Here is a 23,912-nt window from a genome sequence, read left to right as displayed (position 1 = left end):
GGTGGAAACATTATGCTTTGGGGGTGTTTTTCTGCTAAGGGGACAGGACAACTTCACCGCATGCAAGGGACGATGGACGGGGCCATATACCGTCAAATCTTGGGTGAGAACCTCCTTCCTTCAGCCAGGCCATTGAAAATGGGTCGTGGATGGGTATTCCAGCATGACATTGACCCAAAACACACGGCCAAGGCAACAAAGGAGTGGCTCAAGAAGAAGCACATTAAGGTCCTGGAGTGGCCTAGCCAGTCTCCAGACCTTAATCCCATAGAAAATCTGTGGAGGGAGCTGAAGGTTCGAGTTACCAAACATCAGCCTCAAATCCTTAATGAGTTGGAGAAGATCTGCAAAGAGGAGTGGAACAAAATCCCTCCTGAGATGTGTGCAAACCTGGTGGCCAACTACAAGAAACGTCTGACCTCTGTGATTGCCAAAGTCATGTTTTGCAGAGGGGTCAAATACTTATTTCCCTCAAATACTTATTTCCCTTAAAATGCAAATCAATTTATAACATTTTTGACATGAGTTTTCTGGATTTTGTTGTTGTTATTCTGTCTCTCACTAATCAAATAAACCTATCATTAAAATTATAGACTGATCATGTCTTTGTCAGTGGGCAAACGTACAAAATCAGCAGGGGATCAAATACTTTTTTCCCTCACTGTAGATGGTTCCTTGCCCTGAAAGTAGTCTATGGGCCAGCAGAATCTGTAATCCATGGTTGTTTAATACAAATCATGTCGACACGCATAGAACTGAAATATGTACTGTATCCCTTCAGTCCTTATCGTCCACATTATCTTTATCGGGGTTGGGATGCCTGTAGATACACTGATCTGTGGTCAGTTTTTCCATTCATCCCCTAATGGTTAAGGTAAGGATTTGGGGAGGGTAAATTGTTCCTTCACCTGTGTCTAGGAGGTGAGGGCAGCTTCTTTCCAGAGTATTTAATCAACCCTTTGTCGCCCATGTTGGCTCCCAATGGCCATTCGTCGTCCATGTTGGCTCCCAATGGGCCCCTAGTCGTCCATGTTTGCTCCCAACAGCCCCTACTCGTCCATGTTGGCTCCTATTAGCCCCTAGTCATCCATGTTGGCTCCCAATAGCCCCTAGTTGTCTATGTTGGCTCCCAATAGCCCCTAGTCATCCATGTTGGCTCCAATGGGCCCCTAGTCATCTATGTTGGCTCTCAATAGCCCCTAGTCATCCATGTTGGCTCCAATGGGCCCCTAGTCATCTATGTTGGCCCCAATAGCCCCTAGTCATCCATGTTGGCCCCAATGGGCCCCTAGTCATCCATGTTGGCTCCAATGGGCCCCTAGTCATCCATGTTGGCCCCAATAGCCCCTAGTCATCCATGTTGGCTCCCAATAGCCCCTAGTCATCCATGTTGGCTCCAATGGACCTCTAGTCATCCATGTTGGCCCCAATAGCCCCTAGTCGTCCATGTTGGCCCCAATGGGCCCCTAGTCGTCATCCATCTGCTGGTGTCCCCAGTCGATCTCTGGGCCATCATCGAGGTGCAGGATGGTGTAGGAAATGAGCTGGAGCATGAATTGTAACTGCACCAGGGCCATGTGCAAGTAGATGTCGTTGCAGTCGATCGTGCACTGGTCGCCTGAGAAGTTGATCCCACAATCACAGTGGAAGCCAATGGGGAGGTTTTGGCAGTAGCCTCCGTTTTCACAAGGGCTTGACGCACACTCGTCAAAGTCTACCTCACACCTGTTACAGACAGGGGATTTCATTAAATACATTATTATTTTATAATAATATTTTTATCATAAGACTAATGATGTAATATTAATTCATTAATAATTAATAGTATTTCATAATATTTTAGTATTTTAATAATGTCAATGATATTATTATTAATATACATTGGTACAATATTACAAGACAGACATATTTTGGGTGTCATTCACTAACTGTGAGTATGAACAAATTTCGCTTATAGTTAGAACAAATTGACAAACAGTTTGGCGTTCTTCATTTTTTAAATTCCCCCCAGTTCCCGATCCCATTCCCCCAGCTCCCCATCCCATTCCCCCCAGCTCCCCATCCCATTCCCCCCAGCTCCCCATCCCATTCCCCCCAGCTCCCCATCCCATTCCCCCAGCTCCCCATCCCATCCCATTCCCCCAGCTCCCCATCCCATTCTCCCAGCTCCCCATCCCATCCCATCCCATTTCCCCAGCTCCCCATCCCATCCCATTCCCCCAGCTCCCCATCCCATTCCCCCAGCTCCCCATCCCATTCCCCCAGCTCCCCATCCCATTCTCCCCAGCTCCCCATCCCATTCTCCCCAGCTCCCCATCCCATTCTCCCCAGCTCCCATCCCATTCCCCCAGCTCCCCATCCCATTCTCCCCAGCTCCCCATCCCATTCCCCCAGCTCTCCATCCCATTCCCCCAGCTCTCCATCCCATTCCCCCAGCTCTCCATCACATTTCCCCCAGCTCTCCATCCCATTCCCCCAGCTCTCCATCCCATTCCCCCCAGCTCTCCATCCCATTCCCCCCAGCTCTCCATCACATTCCCCCAGCTCTCCATCCCCTCCCCCCAGCTCCCCATCCCATTCTCCCCAGCTCCCCATCCCATTCCCCCCAGCTCCCCATCCCATTCCCCCAGCTCCCCATCCCATTCCCCCCAGCTCCCCATCCCATTCCACCCAGCTCCCCATCCCATTCCCCCAGCTCCCCATCCCATTCCCCCAGCTCCCCATCCCATTCCCCCAGCTCCCCATCCCATTCCCCCCAGCTCCCCATCCCCATCCCCCCAGCTCCCCAACCCATTCCCCCCAACTCGCCATTTCATTCCCCCAACTCTCCATTCCACCCCCTGCTCCCCATCCCATTCCCCCAGCCCAGCTCCCCATCCCATCACCCAGCTCCCATCCCATTCCCCCATCCCACCCCCCAGCTCCCCATCCCATTCCCCTCAGCTCCCCATCCCATTCCCCCCCAGCCCAGCTCCCCGTCCCATCCCCCAGCTCCCATCCCATTCCCCCAGCCCAACTCCCCCATCCCACCCCCCAGCTCCCCATCCCTTTCCCCCCAGCCCAGCTCCCCATCCCATCCCCCAGCTCCCCATCCCATTCCCCCAGCCCAGCCCAGCTCCCCATCCCATCCCCCCAGCCCAACTCCCCATCCCATTCCCCCCAGTCCAACATCACCCCCAACTCCCCATCCCATTCCCCCAAAGAGAGCATCCTGACTGGTTGCATCACCGCCTGGTATGGCAACTGCTCGGCCTCCGACCGCAAGGCACTACAGAGGGTAGTGCGTACAGCCCAGTACATCACTGGGGCCAAGCTTCCTGCCATCCAGGACCTCTATTACATTTACATTTACATTTTAGTCATTTAGCAGACGCTCTTATCCAGAGCGACTTACAGTTAGCGCATACATTATTTTATCGAACCCACAACCCTGGCGTTGCAAACGCCATGCTCTACCAACTGAGCTACATCCCCTGCCGGCCATTCCCTCCCCTACCCTGGACGGCGCTGGGCCAATTGTGCGCCGCCCCATGGGTCCCCCGGTCTATACCAGGCGGTGTCAGAGGAAGGCCCTCAAAATTGTCAAAGACTCCAGCCACCCTAGTCATAGACTGTTCTCTCTGCTACCGCACGGCAAGCAGTACCGGAGTGCCAAGTCTAGGTCCAAAAAACTTCTCAACAGCTTCTACCCCCAAGCCATAAGACTCCTGAACAGCTACCCAGACTATTTGCACTGCCCCCCCACCCCCACCCCCCACCATATATTTTTATGCTGCTGCTACTCTGTTAATTATTTATGCATAGTCACTTTAACTCTACCCACATGTACATATTACTTCAACTACCTCAACTAGCCGGTACCCCCGCACATTGACTCTGCACCGGTACCCCCCTGTATATATTGCCTCCCTACTGTTATTTTATTTTACTTCTGCTCTTTTTTTCTCAACACTTTTTTGTTGTTTTATTTAACTTTTTTATTAAAAAATAAATGCACTGTTGGTTAAGGGCTGTAAGTAAGCATTTCACTGTAATGTCTGCACCTGTTGTATTCGGCGCATGTGGCCAATAACATTTGATTTGATTTGATCAATCGACACACAATACCCCATAATAACAAAGCGAAAACAGGTTTTTAGAAATGTTTGCAAATGTATTTTAAAATAAAAAACAGAAATACCTTTATTTACATAATTATTCAGACCCTGTGCTATGAGACTCGAAATTGAGTTGTTGAGATGTTTCTACAACTTGATTGGAGTCCACCTGGGGTAAATTCAATTGATTGGACATGATTTGGAAAGGCACACACCTGTCTATATAAGGTCCCACAGTTGACAGTGCATGTCAGAGCAAAAACCTAGCCATGAGGTCGAAGGAATTGTCCGTTGAGCTCCGAGACAGGATTGTGTCGAGGCACAGATCTGGGGCAGGGTACCAAAAAATGTCTGCAGCATTTAAGGTCCCCAAGAACGCAGTGGCCTCCATCATTCTTAAATGGAAGAAGTTTGGAACTTCAAAGACTCTTCCTAGAGCTGGCTGCCCGGCCAAACTGAGCAATCTGAGTAGAAGAGCCTTGGTCAGGGAGGTGACCAAGAACCCGATGGTCACTCTGACAGAGCTCCAGAGTTCCTCTGTGGAGATGGGAGAACCTTCCAGAAGGACGGCCATCTCTGCAGCACTCCACCAATCAGGTCTTTATGGTAGAGTGGCCAGACGGAAGCTACTCCTCAGTAAATGGCACATGACAGCCCGCTTGGAGTTCCAAATTCTCTAAAACGACATTGGAGGTGGCTTATTTTGCACATTTTAGAGTGGCCTTTTATTGTCCCCAGCACAAGGTGTACCTGTGTAATTTCACGCTGTTTACTCAGCTTTTTTTGCGTATGGAACATTTCTGGGATCTTTTAATTCAGCTCATGAAACATGGGACCAACACTTTACATGTTGCGTTTATATATGTGTTCAGTATAGTTCTGTCTTGACTTTTAAGAGAGTAGTCGCTACCTGGTCTGAAAAAAGTGTTTGTTGGGGACCAGTGGAGGCTGCTGATGGGAGGACGGCTCACAATAATGGCTGGAACGGAGCAAATGGAATGGCATCAAACACATGGAAACCATCTGTTTCATGTTTTTGATGTATATTGTATATTCCGTTCCAGCCATTACCACAAGCTCGTCCTCCCCAATTAAGGTGTCACCAACCTCCTGTGTTGGGAACGCTCTAACGTCCGTAACAACTTTTCAAATTCTGATATCTTCTTCAATTGTGATTTATTCAGCCCAGATGCAAATGCAGTTCCATTATTTTTCCTAAAACCTTTAATGGCGTACCATAAAATCTGAGGATCATCGACTGAATTTTTGTTAATCATTATTAATGAATTCAATTCAGTTTCAAATTGTTCACAGAAAGTAGGATTTTGTCATAAGGAAACATTAAAGCCCCATCTTGTGGCTCTTTTAGGAGATTCTGAAATTTGAATCTGGCGGGAATAAGCATGATCATCAAGACAGCCTCATCTGTCGCATTTCTATTTTCTTGATTAAAGAAAATAGAGGAGTAGATAACATTAGGAAATCGATTGGGGAGAATGTTTTGTGCCTGTTTGAACAGAAAATGTACTCTTTTGCTTTAGGGTTATAAGCTCGCCAGGCATCAATGAGGTTGTAATCAGAGAATATATGTTGGAGAGCCTTGTTTGCCTGTGGATTGCAGTTGGTCATTTTAGATTTGTCTCACATGTCCATAATGGCATTCATGTCTGTCCCAATAACCAGTTGGAATTCAGTTAATTCTAACAATATGCTGTTCAGAGAATCAAAAAAACGTAAGATCATATGAACTTCGAGCATACACATTAATAAAGGCAATTTTCTTTCCATTATGGATACCATTTCAGGAAAGTGATTCTGCCTTCTTGGTCTTTGCCTTTACCAAGGATGGTGATTTTGAGTTTCTTATGTATCATTATGATTACACCCTTAGTTTTGTTTAGGGCTGATGAAAAACCAGCCTGTTTGTATAAATGGTTCTCTATTCTATATTTGTCATTTTGGAGCAGGTGTGTTTCCTGGAGCATTGCTATATCAATATGGTTTCTTGCTAGAATATCAAGACAGCTGGAATGTCTGATAGGAATATTAACCCCTTTCAAATTCCACGAGAGAATAGCTAGTGTTGCCATTGTTCTTCTAGAATGTGTTGATAAGCTCATGGATGTAAAATAGAAAAGCAGGACCCACAGGAAACCCACCCATTGGTTGCTCACCACCCAGAAGACCCTTTCTATAAACTGTTTCTCCTTCCCATTCCCATTCCCTTTCCTGCCCCCCCCCTGTGTAAATGTCCTGGACCATAGGCAATATAATTTTAACAAGTTCAATACTCAAGAATAATAGTAATACTGTTCCTTATACCCAAACGTGAGGGGTGTCCTCATCATTGTCTTATGAGGTGGGCAGCATCATAGCCATAGGCTAGGCTGCAAACGTGTGTATTGTGTTCTAAAAGGTCAAGATGAGTTTTGCCGGGTGGAGTCGCATCTTAGGTTTAGCGTGCGTAGCTGCGTTCTCACCTCGTTGTAGGCCTCCCTCTGTTTTAGCAGTTCGTCACTCAGGTCTGGGTAGAAATTGCATAGGTCAGACTCCCAGATTACGCTGCAAGGCGAACAATTCGCCGCTTGACTTCAAAGCTGTGGATCCGTATAATCATACAGCGAAAGCCGTTGCGGAGTTGACCCGTGCGGTGCGCAATGTTAATCAGCAGCATGGGACAAATCTTCTCCTGCCTGAACAATTCATAGAAAAGATTTCTCATGAAGGAAGTTGGGTTGCCCGCTTCCACACCAGTTTCAAGTCCTGTGATCTGCACATTGAATTAACGGGACTGATTTCCAAGTGATTCCATTTTCTCTTTTAGGAGTTTGATTATCCCTTCCAACTTAGCTTGTGCTGTTTCCAGGTCATGGAGTCGCACATCTGTCGCATTGGCTGTCTTCTCCAGACTTTCCACTTTGGTTTAATAGGTATCCACTTTAGCAGTGAGCACTGGCAATGATTAATTTACTCTCTCGTATAGTAGCAGCCAGCTCTTTCTGTTGTCTGGTGTTGAGAGCCGTCATGTTCACACAGTTGAATTGTGGCCGGACAAATTCTAGCTGCTGGAACGTAATGGACCTGCTAGGTATTTCTTGTCACACAATGAATGTCCCACACCTTAATTTGATGTTTAGTATTGAGTTTTAGGAAATAAGTCTGTTAATTCATAGTAATTTGCAAAAGAAAGCCACGAAAAGGTAACTCGTTTCAAAGCATGCCACCGGAACCAGAAACCTAACAGCAGCCCTTATCAGAAATGTGTTCTTGAGAACGAACGCATTCTACAACTGTCTCAGACCACTCGTATGCACATTTCCTTGTTGACACGAGTCAATTTACAAATGAAAATGTTAAACTTTCCATGTATTTATTTTAAAAGACATCAAATCTCAATTTTGATTGAACTGCTGACAGATGCATTCTTTAGGAGAAGTATAGTAATGGTACAGTATCACAATACTGTATGTGATCCTGTGTGGCTCAGTTGGTAGAGCATGGTCTTACAATACCAGGGTAGTGGATTCGATTCCTGCTGGTTGTAAGGCACAAAAACAGCCTTCAACCATGATGGGAGTTTTGTATGAAAGTCAGATCTATACTGTATTGTAATAGGAAGATCTGCAGGTCATTCTTTTCAGAACCGATGAAAGGGGGGGGGGTAGATCAGTTTTAATATTGCAGATAGATTGTAGCTTCCATCAATGTAATTGTCTGCATCCTTTCCAATCCCCCATATATTTTTTTGTAAATGTATACATATACATACATACATACATACATACAGTGAGGGAAAAAAGTATTTGATCCCCTGCTGATTTTGTATGTTTGCCCACTGACAAAGACATGATCAGTCTATAATTTTAATGGTAGGTTTATTTGAACAGTGAGAGACAGAATAACAACAAAAAAATCCAGAAAAACATATGTCAAAAATGTTATAAATTGATTTGCATTTTAATGAGGGAAATAAGTATTTGACCCCTCTGCAAAACATGACTTAGTACTTGGTGGCAAAACTCTTGTTGGCAATCAAAGAGGTCAGACGTTTCTTGTAGTTGGCCACCAGGTTTGCACACATCTCAGGAGGGATTTTGTTCCACTCCTCTTTGCAGATCTTCTCCAAGTCATTAAGGTTTCGAGGCTGACATTTGGCAACTCCAACCTTCAGCTCCCACCACAGATTTTCTATGGGATTAAGGTCTGGAGACTGGCTAGGCCACTCCAGGACCTTAATGTGCTTCTTCTTGAGCCACTCCTTTGTTGCCTTGGCCGTGTGTTTTGGGTCATTGTCATGCTGGAATACCCATCCACGACCCATTTTCAATGCCCTGGCTGAGGGAAGGAGGTTCTCACTCAAGATTTGACGGTACATGGCCCCGTCCATCGTCCCTTTGATGCAGTGAAGTTGTCCTGTCCCCTTAGCAGAAAAACACCCCCAAAGCATAATGTTTCCACCTCCATGTTTGACAGTGGGGATGGTGTTCTTGGGGTCAAAGGCAGCATTCCTCCTCCTCCAAACATGGCGAGTTGAGTTGATGCCAAAGAGCTCCATTTTGGTCTCATCTGACCACAACACTTCCACCCAGTTCTCCTCTGAATCATTCAGATGTTAATTGGCAAACTTCAGACGGCCCTGTATATGGGCTTTCTTGAGCAGGGGGACCTTGCGGGCGCTGCAGGATTTCAGTCCTTCACGGCGTAGTGTGTTACCAATTGTTTTCTTGGTGACTATGGTCCCAGCTGCCTTGAGATCATTGACAAGATCCTCCCGTGTAGTTCTGGGCTGATTCCTCACCGTTCTCATGATCATTGTAACTCCACGAGGTGAGATCTTGCATGGAGCCCCAGGCCGAAGGAGATTGACAGTTCCTTTGTGTTTCTTCCATTTGCGAATAATCGCACCAACTGTTGTCACCTTCTCACCAAGCTGCTTGGCGATGGTCTTGTAGCCCATTCCAGCCTTGTGTAGGTCTACAATCTTGTCCCTGAAATCCTTGGAGAGCTCTTTGGTCTTGGCCATGGTGGAGAGTTTGGAATCTGATTGATTGATTGCTTCTGTGGACAGGTGTCTTTTATACAGGTAACAAACTGAGATTAGGAGCACTCCCTTTAAGAGTGTGCTCCTAATTTCAGCTCGTTACCTGTATAAAAGACACCTGGGAGCCAGAAATCTTTCTGATTGAGAGGGGTCAAATACTTATTTCCCTCATTAAAATGCAAATCAATTTATAACATTTTTGACATGTGTTTTTCTGGATTTCTTTGTTGTTATTCTGTCTCTCACTGTTCAAATAAACCTACCATTAAAATTATAGACTGATCATTTCTTTGTCAGTGGGAAAACGTACAAAATCAGCAGGGGATCAAATACTTTTTTCCCTCACTGTAGATACATACACACATACAGTGGCTTGCGAAAGTATTCAACCCTCTCTGCATTTTTCCTATTTTGTTGCCTTACAACCTGGAATTAAAATTGATTTTGGGGGGGTTTGTATCATTTGATTTACACAACATGCCTATCACTTTGAAGATGCAAAATATTTTTCATTGTGAAAAAAATTAGAAATAAGACAAAAAAAGCGTGCATAACTATTAACCCCCCCCAACAGTCAATACTTTGTAGAGCCACCTTTTGCAGCAATTACAGCTGCAAGTCTCTTGGGGTATGTCTCTATAAGCTTGGCACATCTAGCCACTGAGATTTTTGCCCATTCTTCAAGGCAAAACTGCTCCAGCTCCTTCAAGTTGGATTGGTTCCTCTGGTGTACAGCAATCTTTAAGTCATACCACAGATTCTCAATTGGATTGAGGTCTGGGCTTTGACTAGGCCATTCCAAGACGTTTAAATGTTTCCCCTTAAACCACTCAAGTGTTGCTTTAGCTGAATGCTTAGGGTCATTGTTCTGCTGGAAGGTGAACCTCCGTCCCAGTCTCAAATCTCTGGAAGACTGAAACAGGTTTCCCTCAAGAATTTCCCTGTATTTAGCGCCATCCATCATTCCTTCAATTCCTTAAATTCAGTTTCCCAGTCCCTGCCGATGAAAAACATCCCCACCCTGATCTGTACTTCTCCACAACTTTGTCCCTGACCTGTTTGGAGAGCTCCTTGGTCTTCATGGTGCCACTTGCTTGGTGGTGCCCCTTGCTTAGTGGTGTTGCAGACTCTGGGTCCTTTCAGAACAGGTGTGTATATATACTGAGATCATGTGACAGATCATGTGACACTTAGATTGCACACAGGTGGACTTTATTTAACTAATTATGTGACTTCAGAAGGTAATTGGTTGCCCAGATCTTATTTAGGGGCTTCATAGCAAAGGGGGTGAATACATATGCACGCACCACTTTTCCATTATTAGTTTTTTAGAATTTTTGAAACAAGTAATTTTTTTCATTTCACTTCACCAATTTGGACTATATGTCCATTACATGAAATCCAAATAAAAATCAATTTAAATTCGAGGTTGTAAGGCAACAAAATAGGAATAATGCCAATGGGGGGTGAATACTTTCGCAAGCCACTATATATACAGTGGGGAAAAAATTATTTAGTCAGCCACCAATTGTGCAAGTTCTCCCACTTAAAAAGATGAGAGAGGACTGTCATTTTCATCATAGGTACACGTCAACTATGACAGACAAAATGATAATTTTTTTCTCCAGAAAATCACATTGTAGGATTTTTTATGAATTTATTTGCAAATTATGGTGGAAAATAAATATTTGGTCAATAACAAATGTTTCTCAATACTTTGTTATATACCCTTTGTTGGCAATGACACAGGTCAAACGTTTTCTGTAAGTCTTCACAAGGTTTTCACACACTGTTGCTGGTATTTTGGCCCATTCCTTCATGCAGATCTCCTCTAAAGCAGTGATGTTTTGGGGCTGTCGCTGGGCAACACGGACTTTCAACTCCCTCCAAAGATTTTCTATGGGGTTGAGATCTGGAGACTGGCTAGGCCACTCCAGGACCTTGAAATGCTTCTTACGAAGCCACTCCTTCGTTGCCCGGGCGGTGTGTTTGGGATCATTGTCAAGCTGAAAGACCCAGCCACGTTTCATCTTCAATGCCCTTGCTGATGGAAGGAGGTTTTCACTACAAATCTCACGATAGATGGCCCCATTCATTCTTTCCTTTACACGGATCAGTCGTCCTGGTCCCTTTGCAGAAAAACAGCCCCAAAGCATGATGTTTCCACCCCCATGCTTCACAATAGGTATGGTGTTCTTTGGATGCAACTCAGCATTCTTTGTCCTCCAAACACGACGAGTTGAGTTTTTACCAAAAAGTTATATTTTGGTTTCATTTGACCATATGACATTCTCCCAATCCTCTTCTGGATCATCCAAATGCACTCTAGCAAACTTCAGACGGGCCTGGACATGTACTGGCTTAAGCAGGGGGACACGTCTGGCACTGCAGGATTTGAGTCCCTGGCGGCGTAGTGTGTTACTGATGGTAGGCTTTGTTACTTTGGTCCCAGCTCTCTGCAGGTCATTTACTAGGTCCCCCTGTGTGGTTCTGGGATTTTTGCTCACCGTTCTTGTGATCATTTTGACACCACGGGGTGAGATCTTGCGTGGAGCCCCAGATCGAGGGAGATTATCAGTGGTCTTGTATGTCTTCCATTTCCTAATAATTTCTCCCACAGTTGATTTCTTCAAACCAAGCTGCTTACCTATTGCAGATTCAGTCTTCCCAGCCTGGTGCAGGTCTACAATTTTGTTTCTGGTGTCCTTTGACAGCTCTTTGGTCTTGGCCATAGTGGAGTTTGGAGTGAGTGTGACTGTTTGAGGTTGTGGACAGGTGTCTTTTATACTGATAACAAGTTCAAACAGGTGCCATTAATACAGGTAACGAGTGGAGGACAGAGGAGCCTCTTAAAGAAGAAGTTACAGGTCTGTGAGAGCCAGAAATCTTGCTTGTTTGTAGGTGACCAAATACTTATTTTCCACCATAATTTGCAAATAAATTCCTTAAAAATCCTACAATGTGATTTTCTGGAGAAAAAAAATCTCAATTTGTCTGTCATAGTTGACGTGTACCTATGATGAAAATTACAGGCCTCTCTCATCTTTTTAAGTGGGAGAACTTGCACAATTGGTGGCTGACTAAATACTTTTTTCCCCCACTGTATTTACCACTTGGATCCTGTTTCAGTAATATTGAAATCAGACCTTCTTGTTCAGTATCTGATAATCTACCATTTTTATAGGAGTGGTTCAAACATACTAATAATGGTCATGTGAGGATAAGGTTTGGTATACCTCCACTGGTATGCCATCCAGCCCTGGAGTTTTCCTGGACTTAAAGTCTTTAATTGTATCAAGAAGTTCCTCCTCTGTAATTTGGCCTTCACATGAGTGTTTCTGTACAGCTGTTAATTTTACATCATTAAAATTAAATAAAATCCATACAATTAACTTTGGTTAGTGGACATGCTTAAAGTACTTTGCTTCCTCTTTCAAAATATTGTTTGGTGAATCATGGGTGACTCCGTCATTTGTAACAAGTTTCTGTAAATTATTTTTGGTAGCATTTCTATGTTGAAGATGAAAAAATAATTTGGTGCATTTTTCCCCATATTCCATCCAGTTTGCTTTATTTTTATAATGTATTACACTTGATCTTTCTTGAAGAAGTTCCTCCATTTCTTTTTGATTTTCCTCTAACTTATTCTGTGCCTCTATGGTACAGTTTTTATTGCTATCTATCTCTACTGTTAGTTCTTCCATTTCCTTTGTTAATATGGACTCTTTTGACCTAAATTGCTTTTGTTTTAGAGATGAATACTGAATTGCATTGCCTCTAAAGGCACATTTAAAAGTGTCCCATACAATAAGGGGAAATTGCTGTACCTACAGTGGGGAGAACAAGTATTTGATACACTGCCGATTTTGCAGGTTTTCTACTTACAAAGCATGTAGAGGTCTGTAATTTTTATCATAGGTACACTTCAATTGTGAGAGACTGAATCTAAAACAAAAATCCTGAAAATCACATTGTATGATTTTAAAGTAATTAATTTGCATTTTTATTGCATGACATAAGTATTTGATACATCAGAAAAGCAGAACTTAATATTTGGTACAGAAACCTTTGTTTGCAATTACAGAGATCATACTTTTCCTGTAGGTCTTGACCAGGTTTGCATACACTGCAGCAGGGATTTTGGCCCACACCTCCATACAGACCTTCTCCAGATCCTTCAGGTTTCGGGGCTGTCGCTGGGCAATACGGACTTTCAGCTCACTCCAAAGATTTTCTATTGGGTTCAGGTCTGGAGACTGGCTAGGCCACTCCAGGACCTTGAGATGCTTCTTACGGAGCAATTCCTTAGTTGCCCTGGCTGTGTGTTTTGGGTCGTTGTCATGCTGGAAGACCCAGTCACGACCCATCTTCAATGCTCTTACTGAGGGAAGGAGGTTGTTGGGCAAGATCTCGTGATACATGGCCCCATCCATCCTCCCCTCAATACGGTGCAGTCGTCCTGTCCCCTTTGCAGAAAAGCATCCCCAAAGAATGATGTTTCCACCTCCATGCTTCACGGTTTTTTGTGAGACGAGTATGCGGACCGTGTTGTATGCATTTGCCCCCAGGAGATATCAACCTTACCTAGGTCCTGGGCCTGCTCCGTTCTGACTCCTGGGTCGGCCAGCCCAAGAGGGCTATTGACTTGTTCAATTCATGGTGACAAAATAAATATATATATATATATAAAAAAACGAAAGTAAAAAAATGCATGCTCCAAAAGATAACCCCAAAACAAACACTGGTAGCCCAGGAGGCTTCTGGACACGTCTCTTACTGTTTGCCCATAATTTTTAATTGCCCATACCTGTGCACTTATCAAGGCTGGGCACTGTACTTGCAGTCGGTTGCTGCTGCCACATAGGGATAAGGTGTGGAAGTGGTAGTGTGCTGTCTATCCATGCTAATACTAAACCAACCCCCATATCATAACAATTGGTGCAAAAATTGTTCTTCTTCATTCAAGTGGTATACTGAGTAGCAATTTTGTTTTATTCCCAGTTGCTTTATGACTCTAAAACCTAATTAAAATGAACATATTCTATCTCAATCTTCAAGGGAGATGTAGTTGACAGGTTATGTTTTTGTTTACCATGGTGATATCAATATATTTAGTTTAAATCTAGCAAAAGTAGAGAACTTTCCGGACCCTGAGTGGTCTTGTTACACTATATGTAAACATGAAATTAAGAAGGGGTCCTTATGTATAGTTGAACCTGCTCATTCCTCAATAATTTAGGATTTTAGACAAATCTGACGGAGTTGACCAAACATTGAGACATCTTTAAGGTGTCACAGTTTTAAGATAAATATTCTTTAAAGTCACAGAGGGTTATTCCAATAAAGTATATAAGATCCGTTTTCAGATCCAAGTTTCTAACATTTTGAGTTTTTCGAGGTTGAAATTGGGATCCTTTGCTTAGGAAAAGGATTGTCCCGATTACACGTAGGTTTCATTGCGATTCATTGACCCAAGCGTTTACTACAGATGTACCATTGTTTATAGCCATGGCTTACCATTGCCCTATAAAACCGGGCAGACAGTCGCAGGTGTAGTCCAGCTTGGAGCAGTTCCCCCCGTTGAAGCAGCTGTAGTTCCATCTGTCTCCAGGACACACGGACACGGGCAGGTTGGGGTATCTAGAGTTGAGCGACACAAACACACAAGCGTCAGTTACCTGACAGTTAGGAGGCTGATAGCAGGCATAATGGCTCAAAGGGGATTGTTAATTGATTAAGTTGATGTGTCTAATCACCACAGATGTGAGCTAGAATTGGCTTGAGAGGATATGACTTAAAAAAAAAAAAAAACATGCAATCACTTGAAAGAACTTGAAATAACTTACGGTATCTTTTCAATGTACCATGGGACTTCTGGGACCTTTTCACTAAAAGATAATGATTCATCAGGTATCAATTTGTGTTCATATCACCCTTGACATAAATTATGACATATGAAAATACGTCACACACAATTGAGTTATAGCTTTGGATTGTTTTGTTTAGTGCTTGCAGATTTGTTTCTGGATCTTTTCTATTTTCTTTAAGATAAATTAGGGTGAGGTTGGGTTAGGGTTGTGAGGGAATATGAGAAGCGTTTGAGACTTACTCGCAGAGGGGCCCGGTCATGTTCCTTGGGCAGAGGCAGGCGTAGTTCAGGAGGCCTCTGAGACAGGTGGCCCCCAGGCCGCACTTGTTGTTGTCACACGTATCCACGTCCTTCTCACACCTGGTCCCTTCATACCCCGGCTCACATGCACATACATATCCCTCCCCCAACACACTGCAGTTGCCATGGACACAGGGCTTGACGGCGCAGGTGTCGGCGTCATTCTGGCATTGTGGCCCCATCCACTCAGGAGGGCACCTGCAGAGGGAGAGGTCAAAGAGATCCTCACACACCCCCTGGTTTAGACAGGGGTTCGGCGCGCACACACTGGCCCCCCAGCAGCCATATTGGGGGGTGGCGACACTGGGGGCCTTCACAAACTGCTCCTCTTGGGGCCTGGGAAGGTTCAGGTCAGTATCTCCATAGTAGGGCAGCGGGAGCCCCCCAATCTGGACGGGGCCCAGACATCCATCCAAATTCCCCCCAGCCTCTGGCCCCAGACCTCCCAGGAGGATGTCCACTCCCTCCCTGAGGAAGGCCAGGCTCCCAGAGGTGGCCTCAGACACAACATACTCCTCCTCTCCTCCCTCTCTTCCCCCATCCAGGACCATGATCCACCTGGAGTTCTGTAGATCCGGGGCTTCCATGGAGAGCTCCACCGTGTGCCACTGGCCGTCGCTGAGCAGGCCCCGGCTCTGGGCAGTGAGCTTGGGGGAGGCCTCGCCACTGCCGGCCTGTAGTTCCAGCAGCAGGTGGGAGTCCTGGAGGGAGATGGTGAGGAACTCAGAGCCTTTCTCGGTGTGTAGGAGGGTGGCGTCCGTCTGCCTGGTTCGCACACTGAGGAGGACGCTGCTGAGGTGGTGCCTGATCTTCCCGTTGCCTCTGTAGGACAGTATGCTGTCATTCCGGAGGGTCACGTTGGATACACCTGGAATGCAAAACAGCAGAGGCTTAAAAAAACGAAATCTGTAACTGAAATATCCTCAGTGGCACAAGAAGCAACACTTTAAACAGTTACATTCACTAAGAGCCAGCAAGAGGAAACGTTTATTACAGATTGCACCCATGTATGTTACAGTAGACAGTATGTTACAAACCATTAACAAACTCTACTGAAGGGGGAACCTTACATGACACAGGGTTATCCATCCATATGGGCCGGATTTAATAATCGGTTGCTCCAGGTGCAAAGAGTGCAGTACTTCTGGATTGAGGCAGGTTGTTCAATTGGGAATGGAAGGATAAGTTCTCTATTTTAGACCTTACCGTTAGCTATATGGTGCCTTACCCTGTCACTAGTCCAATTGCCAGGCAGGAGAGACGGCAAACCATGGTTTGAATTTCTTTAAAAGGCTACTACTAACTTCAGCTAACTTGATCCAGCTAGCCACGGCTAACCAAAAATCAACGAGAGAGAAGGGGCAAGTGCAGTGTTCAACATTTTGGGCTAAAACACCTTTAAGTAACATGAGTCATTAACGGTTGCCCCCATCTCTACCATTGATTTCTGGTTACCCTAGGCTAAAGTTACTGAAATTAATGGTGGCTGTTTAAACAAATCTGAACCATGGATTACAGTCTCTCCTAGCTTATAGACTACTTTTAGGGTAAGGAACCATATAGAGACCTTATCCTGTAATTCCCTATTGAACAAACAGGAGCAACCTTTGCACCTGCTGTCAATCTGGAAAGGACTGCACCTGCAAACAACCTTCACACCTGGTGCAACCTCTTAGTAAATCCGGCACATATGGATGGATAACGGTGTATCATGCAAGTAGTGCCGGTCAAACATCTGGCATTGCTTGAGAGAATTCTAGCGCCTAAACCTCTTGAATCATGTGGCGGTATGGTTAATCTGGGGGATAAGCTTGGCTCATGGGAATTCAACAGTCCATTCAGTGGATTCACACGACATACTAGCCTACTCTATATAAAATATGTCAAATACAGAGAAGCAATTGCCATATGTCTGCGTTTCCCTGACCTCTCGTCAAGAACCCCCGGCCAGTTCCACTTATCTATTAAAGTACAGCAAACTTAATTCAACTAATTAAGCAGACCTGATTGAACTTATCAAGCAGACCGGATTCAGCTAATGAAGGGCTTGATGATTAGTGAACTACCGGTAATTGAATCAGGTGCGCTGATACTGGATTAGGTCAAATACACTACGTGACCAAGAATATGTGGACTCCTGCTCGTCGAACATCTCATTCCAAAATCATGGGCAATAATATGGAGTTGGTCCCCCCATTGCTGCTATAACAGCCTCCACTCTTCTGGGAAGGCTTTCCACTAGATGTTGGAACGTTGCTGTGGGGACCTGCTTCCATTCAGCCACAAGAGCATTAGTGAGGTCGGGCACTGATGTTGGGCGATTAGGCCTGGCTCGCAGTCAGCCTTCCAATTCATCCCAAAGGTGTTAGATGGGGTTCAGGTCAGGGCTCTGTGAAGGCCAGTCAAGTTCTTCCACACTGATCTCAACAAACCATTTCTGTGTGGACCTCGCTTTGTGCATGGGGGCATTGTTATGCTGAAACAGGAAAGGGCCTTCCCCAAACTTTTGCCACAAAGTTGGAAGCACAGAATCATCTAGAATGTCAATGTATGATGTAGCGTTAAGATTTCCCTTCACTGGAACTAAGGGGTGTAGCCCGAACCATGAAAAACAGTCCCAGACCATTATTACTTCTCCACCAAACTTTACAGTTGGTACTATGCATTAGGGCAGGTAGTGTTCTCCTGGCATCGGACTGCCAGATCGTGAAGCGTGATTCATCACTCCAGAGAACGCGTTTCCACTGCTCCAGAGTCCAATGGCGGCAAGCTTTACACCACACCAGCTGACACTTGGCATTGCACATGGTGATCTTAGGCTTGTGTGCGGCTGCTCAGCCATGGGAACCCATTTCATGAAGCTCCCGATGAACAGTTCTTGTGCTGACGTTGCGTCTAGAGGAAGTTTGGAACTCGGTAGTGAGTGTTGCAACCGAGGACAGACCATTTTTCTGCACTACGCGCTTCAACGCTCTGCAGTCCCGTTCTGTGAGCTTGTGTGGCCTACCACTTCACGGCTGAGCCGCTGTTACTCCTAGATGTTTCCACTTCACAATAACAACACTTACAGTTGACCGGGGCAGCCCTAGCAGGGCAGAAATTTGACCAACTGACTTGTTGGAAAGGTGGCATCCTATGACGGTGCCATGTTGAATGTCACTGAGCTCTTCAGTAAGGCCATTCTACTGCCAATATTTGTCTATGGAGATTGCATGGCTGTGCGCTGAATTTTATACATCTGTCAGCAACAGGTGTGGCTGAAATAGCCGAATCCACTAATTTAAAGGGGTGTCCACATACTTTTGTATATATAGTGTAATTGGACCTTGAAGGCAGTATTAAAAGAGAGGTTTGAGAAACATTGATGTGAGTAATAGTGCAATTTGACTTTGGATTTCTGCAGAATGGATTGCATTGCTTGGTTGATAATCTATTCAGAAAGAAACTCACACTCAAAGCCCTGTGAGAGGGGCTGGCAGGCTGCGGTCGAGGGGCACGGAGACAGCTCACACCACTTGACCTCCTCACAGCGCCGCCCTGCAATGTTGGGTGGGCAATTGCAGATGAAGTCGTCCCACATGGGGTAGCACACGCCGCCGTTCAGACATGGGTTGTTCTGAAAGAGACAAATAATAACTCTGTCAAGCAGTTGACTTTGTCATGGTGGGGCAACTGTGTTGTCAAGGGGCAACTGTGTTGTCATGGGGTAACAACTGTGTTGTCATGGGGCAACTGTGTTGTCATGGGGAAACTGTGTTGTCATGGGGAAATTGTGCAGTGTCTTTGGGCAACTTTGTTGCCAAAGAGAATATACAGGAAGAGTTCCAGAAACTGCTTCTCCAATAGAAATCCCTGATCAAGCTTGTAGGCGATGTCATGGCGACGTTAGCTAGCTAAGTTCATGTATGGAAATGAGAGAAAATAAACTACTAAGTGTAGGGTAAGGACCAAGCAGGCAATGAGAAAACTGAGTGCAAACACTGTAGTAGGGGTTTTATTTTCCTAAACTTTAAGTTGTTAACAATGTAAGAGAATTCAAACCATAAGTTGCGTAAAATATTATAAGTATAAGGTCGGTAAATGAATAAAAGTAAAATGTTCTAAAGCCTCAACATAAAGTATAACTGAGGTCTACATAGCAGAGGAGGAGCAACTCAAATCAAGGGTTAACTAAAGCCAAAAGGTTGGCGCGCAGAAGGGAATGGCCAGTTCCAAATATCCAAGGCAGGTAGGCTGTAAAGATACTCATATAAATTATCATTCTTAAAATGTTTACTATAAATGTGATTTTAAGTATACTGTACATATTATCATTAACATTAATTGAACAAGGCTAAATGTTTGGTGCAAATGAATGTTAAAGTGCATAGGATAGGGACATTTAGCAGTGCGGCTAGATGTGTCCGTCACACTAAGGAAGTTATCTTTCACTCTTTCATTGACTTCCCAAACCCCAAATCCTGGTCTGGTCTGTCAGGTCTACTTCGCGGGCATCCCAGGAAGTATTGGCCGCTAGGAACTCTGGGTTTATAAACTCTGTGGTGTTGTCATGGGGCAACTGTGGTGTTGTCATGGGGCAACTGTGGTGTTGTCATGGGGAAACTGTGGCGTTGTCATGGGGAAACTGTGGTGTTGTCATGGGGAAACTGTGGTGTGTCATGGGGAAACTGTGGTGTTGTCATGGGGAAACTGTGGTGTGTCATGGGGAAACTGTGGTGTTGTCATGGGGAAACTGTGGTGTTGTCATGGGGAAACTGTGGTGTTGTCATGGGGAAACTGTGGTGTGTCATGGGGAAACTGTGGTGTTGTCATGGGGAAACTGTGGTGTTGTCATGGGGAAACTGTGGTGTGTCATGGGGAAACTGTGGTGTTGTCATGGGAAAACTGTGGTGTGTCATGGGGCAACTGTGGTGTGTCATGGGGAAACTGTGGTGTGTCATGGGGCAACTGTGGTGTTGTCATGGGGAAACTGTGGTGTTGTCATGGGGAAACTGTGGTGTGTCATGGGGCAACTGTGGTGTGTCATGGGGCAACTGTGGTGTTGTCATGGGGAAACTGTGGTGTTGTCATGGGGAAACTGTGGTGTGTCATGGGGCAACTGTGGTGTGTCATGGGGCAACTGTGGTGTTGTCATGGGGAAACTGTGGTGTTGTCATGGGGAAACTGTGGTGTTGTCATGGGGAAACTGTGGTGTTGTCATGGGGAAACTGTGGTGTTGTCATGGGGAAACTGTGGTGTTGTCATGGGGAAACTGTGGTGTTGTCATGGGGAAACTGTGGTGTGTCATGGGGCAACTGTGCTGTGTCAGTATAGTATGTAGTATATAGTATAGTGTATGTCCAGTTACTCACAATGCAGACGTTGTCACTGGTACATCCCTGTGTGACGTTGATCAGCTCCTCCAGGCCGTACGAGGCCACCGGAGTTCCTATGGGAAAGAACTGCAGCCGTTTATTGTTGATTCTCAGGTCCTGGACACAGCCTTTCAGGTGACCCCCGAAGGATGCCGAGGCTCTCTGGTTGGCCAGGCCCCCAACGTAGACCAGGTCCCCTGGCTGAGCCACCACGGGCCGGACGGGGATGGTTCCCTGGCTCTGGGCAGACTGTAACAGAGTCACAGAGTCGCCCTCTAGCCGCACCATCACCAAGTGAAAGTGACCGTCGCTGACCACTTTGCGCCCCGCCAGGCTCTCAAAGTTATTCAACTGAACTTTGACACGGCCGTCATCCAGCCACAGGTGGAGGTACTGGCTGGTGCTGTTGGCCAGGACCAGGAGGAGGCCGCTGGGGCGCCGCGTGCGCACGAACATGGATATGACGATGGTGCCAGAACCCAGGGGGTCGTCCAAGGAGAAGACAGCATAGCTTGCTGCGTCCTCGTTCCCGAACCTGGCGGTGATGTACTCTGTGTTGATACAGAGAGAGAGAGTTTCAAAAAATAAAGAAAGTTGCAAACTATATCCTCCCAATTACTTAATGGATAGATGAAGAACTAACAAAGAGAGATAGTGTCAGAACACAAAGACTATAGCATGGTTTCCACTACACTCTTAGAAAAAAGGGTTCCAAAAGGGTTCTTCGGCTGTCCCCATAAGAGTACACTTTTTGGTTCCAGGTAGAACCCTTTTTGGCTCCACATTGAACACTTTTGGATTATTTTTTATTATTATTATTATTTTTTTGTCATTTAGCAGACGCTCTTATCCAGAGCGACTTACAGGAGCAATTAGGGTTAAGTGCCTTGCTCAAGGGCACATCGACAGATTTTTCACTTAGTCGGCTCGGGGATTAGAACCAGCGACCTTTCGGTTACTGGCACAACGCTCTTACCCACTAAGCTACCTGGTTTCCATGTAGAACGCTCTGTGGAAAGGGTCCTACATGGAACCCAAAAGGGTTCTACCTGGAACCAAAAATAATTCATCAAAGGGTTCTCCTATGGGGAACCCTTTCAGGTTCTAGATAGCAAGTTTTTTTCTAAGAGTGTACCAATCTCCAGGCGGGCCACTGTGTGCTAGGGCCCTCTCTTTTTCCAAAACTAGGCTATAGATTGTTTACTATGCTGGGTACCAGGATTGGTGTCAATTCCATTTAAACTCAGTCAAGTCATGAAGTGAATTGAAATTCTATTCGTGACACGAAAAGTTTTCAAATGATGAATTGAATGAATCTCCTAAAATTAAAATGGAATTGCCCCCAACTTTGACTTGGTACCAGCCTGAGATGTTTATGCCACTCCTTCAAGCCGCAGGGATGGGATATTGTCAGGTGTGAGCTGGGGCAATCCGGCCCCTGAGGACTGAGGACTAGAGTTGCCCATCCCTGATTCAAGGTGAAGCGGACCAGTACTCAGAACTCGGACCAGTTATTTCCACCCATCACATTAAAGCATTGTGGAGGGAGTCCTTGGGAATCCCTGTTTTCTGGAAGTGACGGCGCTCCCAGTCGGCTCCTTAATCCTAAGGTCAGGTGTTATTTTATTTGCTCCTTTCTGCCTCTGTGTGTGTGAGTTTGTGTGTGTACGTGTGTGTGTACCTGTGTGTGTGTGTGTGTGTGTGTACTGTATATGCTATTTTTACTAGTTCTCTAAGCTCCTTTGCAGTCTGCCACAGGCTACTTTATCCATCTGTTCGGTGCCACATTACAGGTCCAGCCATTCAGATTTTGGAGTGATTCTGAGGCTGAACTGTTGACCTGTACCTCAGGCCATAGATTGTCCGAAATGACCCGTACCTTCTCGGGTTGACCATTTCCATTGTTCTTAGCTACATTATCCAAGCTGTGGTAGAAGCACATAATGATTGCTCTAATAGGATATGTGATATTATTACATTGAAATGTAATAGATCAAATTGATTAAAACAATTATAATAATAAAGAAACATTCTTAAGCTGTGGCTCTCATTTACTGCCACATCTTCAGTGTTCTCAGACCACACTCTCCAGGCCTTACCCTCGGCGCAGTCAGTAGTCCCATTATACGGTCTGTAGCACTCGCACACATAGCTCCTCCATCCCTGGCTTATGCAATGCCCCCGGTTCTGACACGGATTGTCGTCACACTTGTCCTTGTCGCTGCACCCCGCTGTGACGTTGATCTGAGCCGGCGAGTTGGCGGGGGCAGGCACCACCAGCCGTGACTCCACAAACACGTCCCGGAAGCAGCCCAGGAAGTGGGCAGTCGGGGCACGTGGGACAGGCGGGTCAGCAGCCTCAGGCGTCCTCTTTCCTGCTACCCCACCGGAGCCCCAGCCCAGTCCCACCCCTCCTAGGAAGAGGCTGTGATGGACCGAGCCGGGCTCGGGGAGGCCGGAGCCTTGCTCCAGCAGGGTGGTCTCGGTGGTGGGGAACTCCCTTGTGCAGCCCACCTCATCACAGGAGGACTGAAGCAGTCTGACCCCGCTTCCCTCCGCCTCACTGCCCAGCCAGGCCTCCACAGTGTGCCACTGGCCATCCGACACGCTCGGCGGTAGCTCCAGAACCACTGCCCTTCTTGACCCTTGACCTCTTAGCATGCTGAGGCGTAAGTGGCTGTCGACCAGCTCGATGGTGAGCAGCAGATCTTCGACCCGGCGCTGGAGGAGGGTGCCAACGGGCCGGTCCGTCCTGAAGCTTAGGGTGATGTTCAGAGGGGCTTCAGGGTCCGATAGCTGGGTCTCCACATACATGTAGCCGCTGGTCTCGAAGGAGAAGATGGTAGACGTCTGACACTTGGAGCCGGTGAAGCCCGCACGGCAGGTGCAGGTGTAGGTGTGGCAGTCGTTCAGGAAGAGGGGAGAGCAGATGCTGCCATTCTTGCAGCGGTTGCCGTCGCAGCCCAGGAGGGCGACTGTGCAGTTCTCACCTCCATACAGTCGGCCATCTTGGCTCTGTTGAGAGCAGAGGCACCTGTAGCCTCCATGATGGCTCTCGCAGACGCCACCATTCTGACATGGTTGCAGTTCACATGCGTTAGTGTCCTCCTCACTGATGGCGCCTGTGTAGATATGTAAACAATCAGATATCTTTGCGTCCTGCAATAAAGTCAATTGGCAATTCATTTTTTTATCTATGTGGAATTAATATGTTATGGTACATTACTTTCCTGCATGTTGAATTTGGCCAT

The 23,912-nt window shown here is 45.9% G+C and overlaps 1 protein-coding gene across 1 annotated transcript; it reads right to left on the bottom strand.

The window, feature by feature from the left end:
• Positions 1–1,466: 1,466 nt before the first annotated feature.
• Positions 1,467–23,912, bottom strand: LOC121581676 (protein crumbs homolog 1-like). Its single transcript, XM_041897158.1, has 8 exons — positions 23,888–23,912; positions 22,761–23,783; positions 20,659–21,212; positions 18,758–18,923; positions 15,248–16,175; positions 14,985–15,026; positions 14,656–14,778; positions 1,467–1,725 (listed from the first exon to the last, which is right to left on the bottom strand). Exons 1-8 carry the CDS (start codon positions 23,910–23,912, stop codon positions 1,467–1,469), a joined length of 3,120 nt encoding a protein of 1,039 aa, XP_041753092.1.

Source organism: Coregonus clupeaformis, chromosome 14 (assembly GCF_020615455.1).
Source record: "Coregonus clupeaformis isolate EN_2021a chromosome 14, ASM2061545v1, whole genome shotgun sequence".
Taxonomy (NCBI): Eukaryota; Metazoa; Chordata; class Actinopteri; order Salmoniformes; family Salmonidae; genus Coregonus; species Coregonus clupeaformis.
The sequence above is the reverse complement of the archived record's forward strand: the minus strand, read 5'-3'. Positions and strand labels throughout refer to the sequence as shown.

Bases quoted from the DNA above. Each gene is read 5' to 3' on its own strand.
- LOC121581676 (XM_041897158.1), bottom strand. From the start codon at position 23,912: ATGGCCAAATTCAACATGCAGGAAA. The intron at 18,924-20,658 runs GTGAGTAACTGG...TGTCTCTTTCAG, and splicing joins CCAGTGACAACGTCTGCATT to AACAACCCATGTCTGAACGG. The intron at 14,779-14,984 runs GTAAGTTATTTC...GCTCAACTCTAG, and splicing joins TGGTACATTGAAAAGATACC to ATACCCCAACCTGCCCGTGT.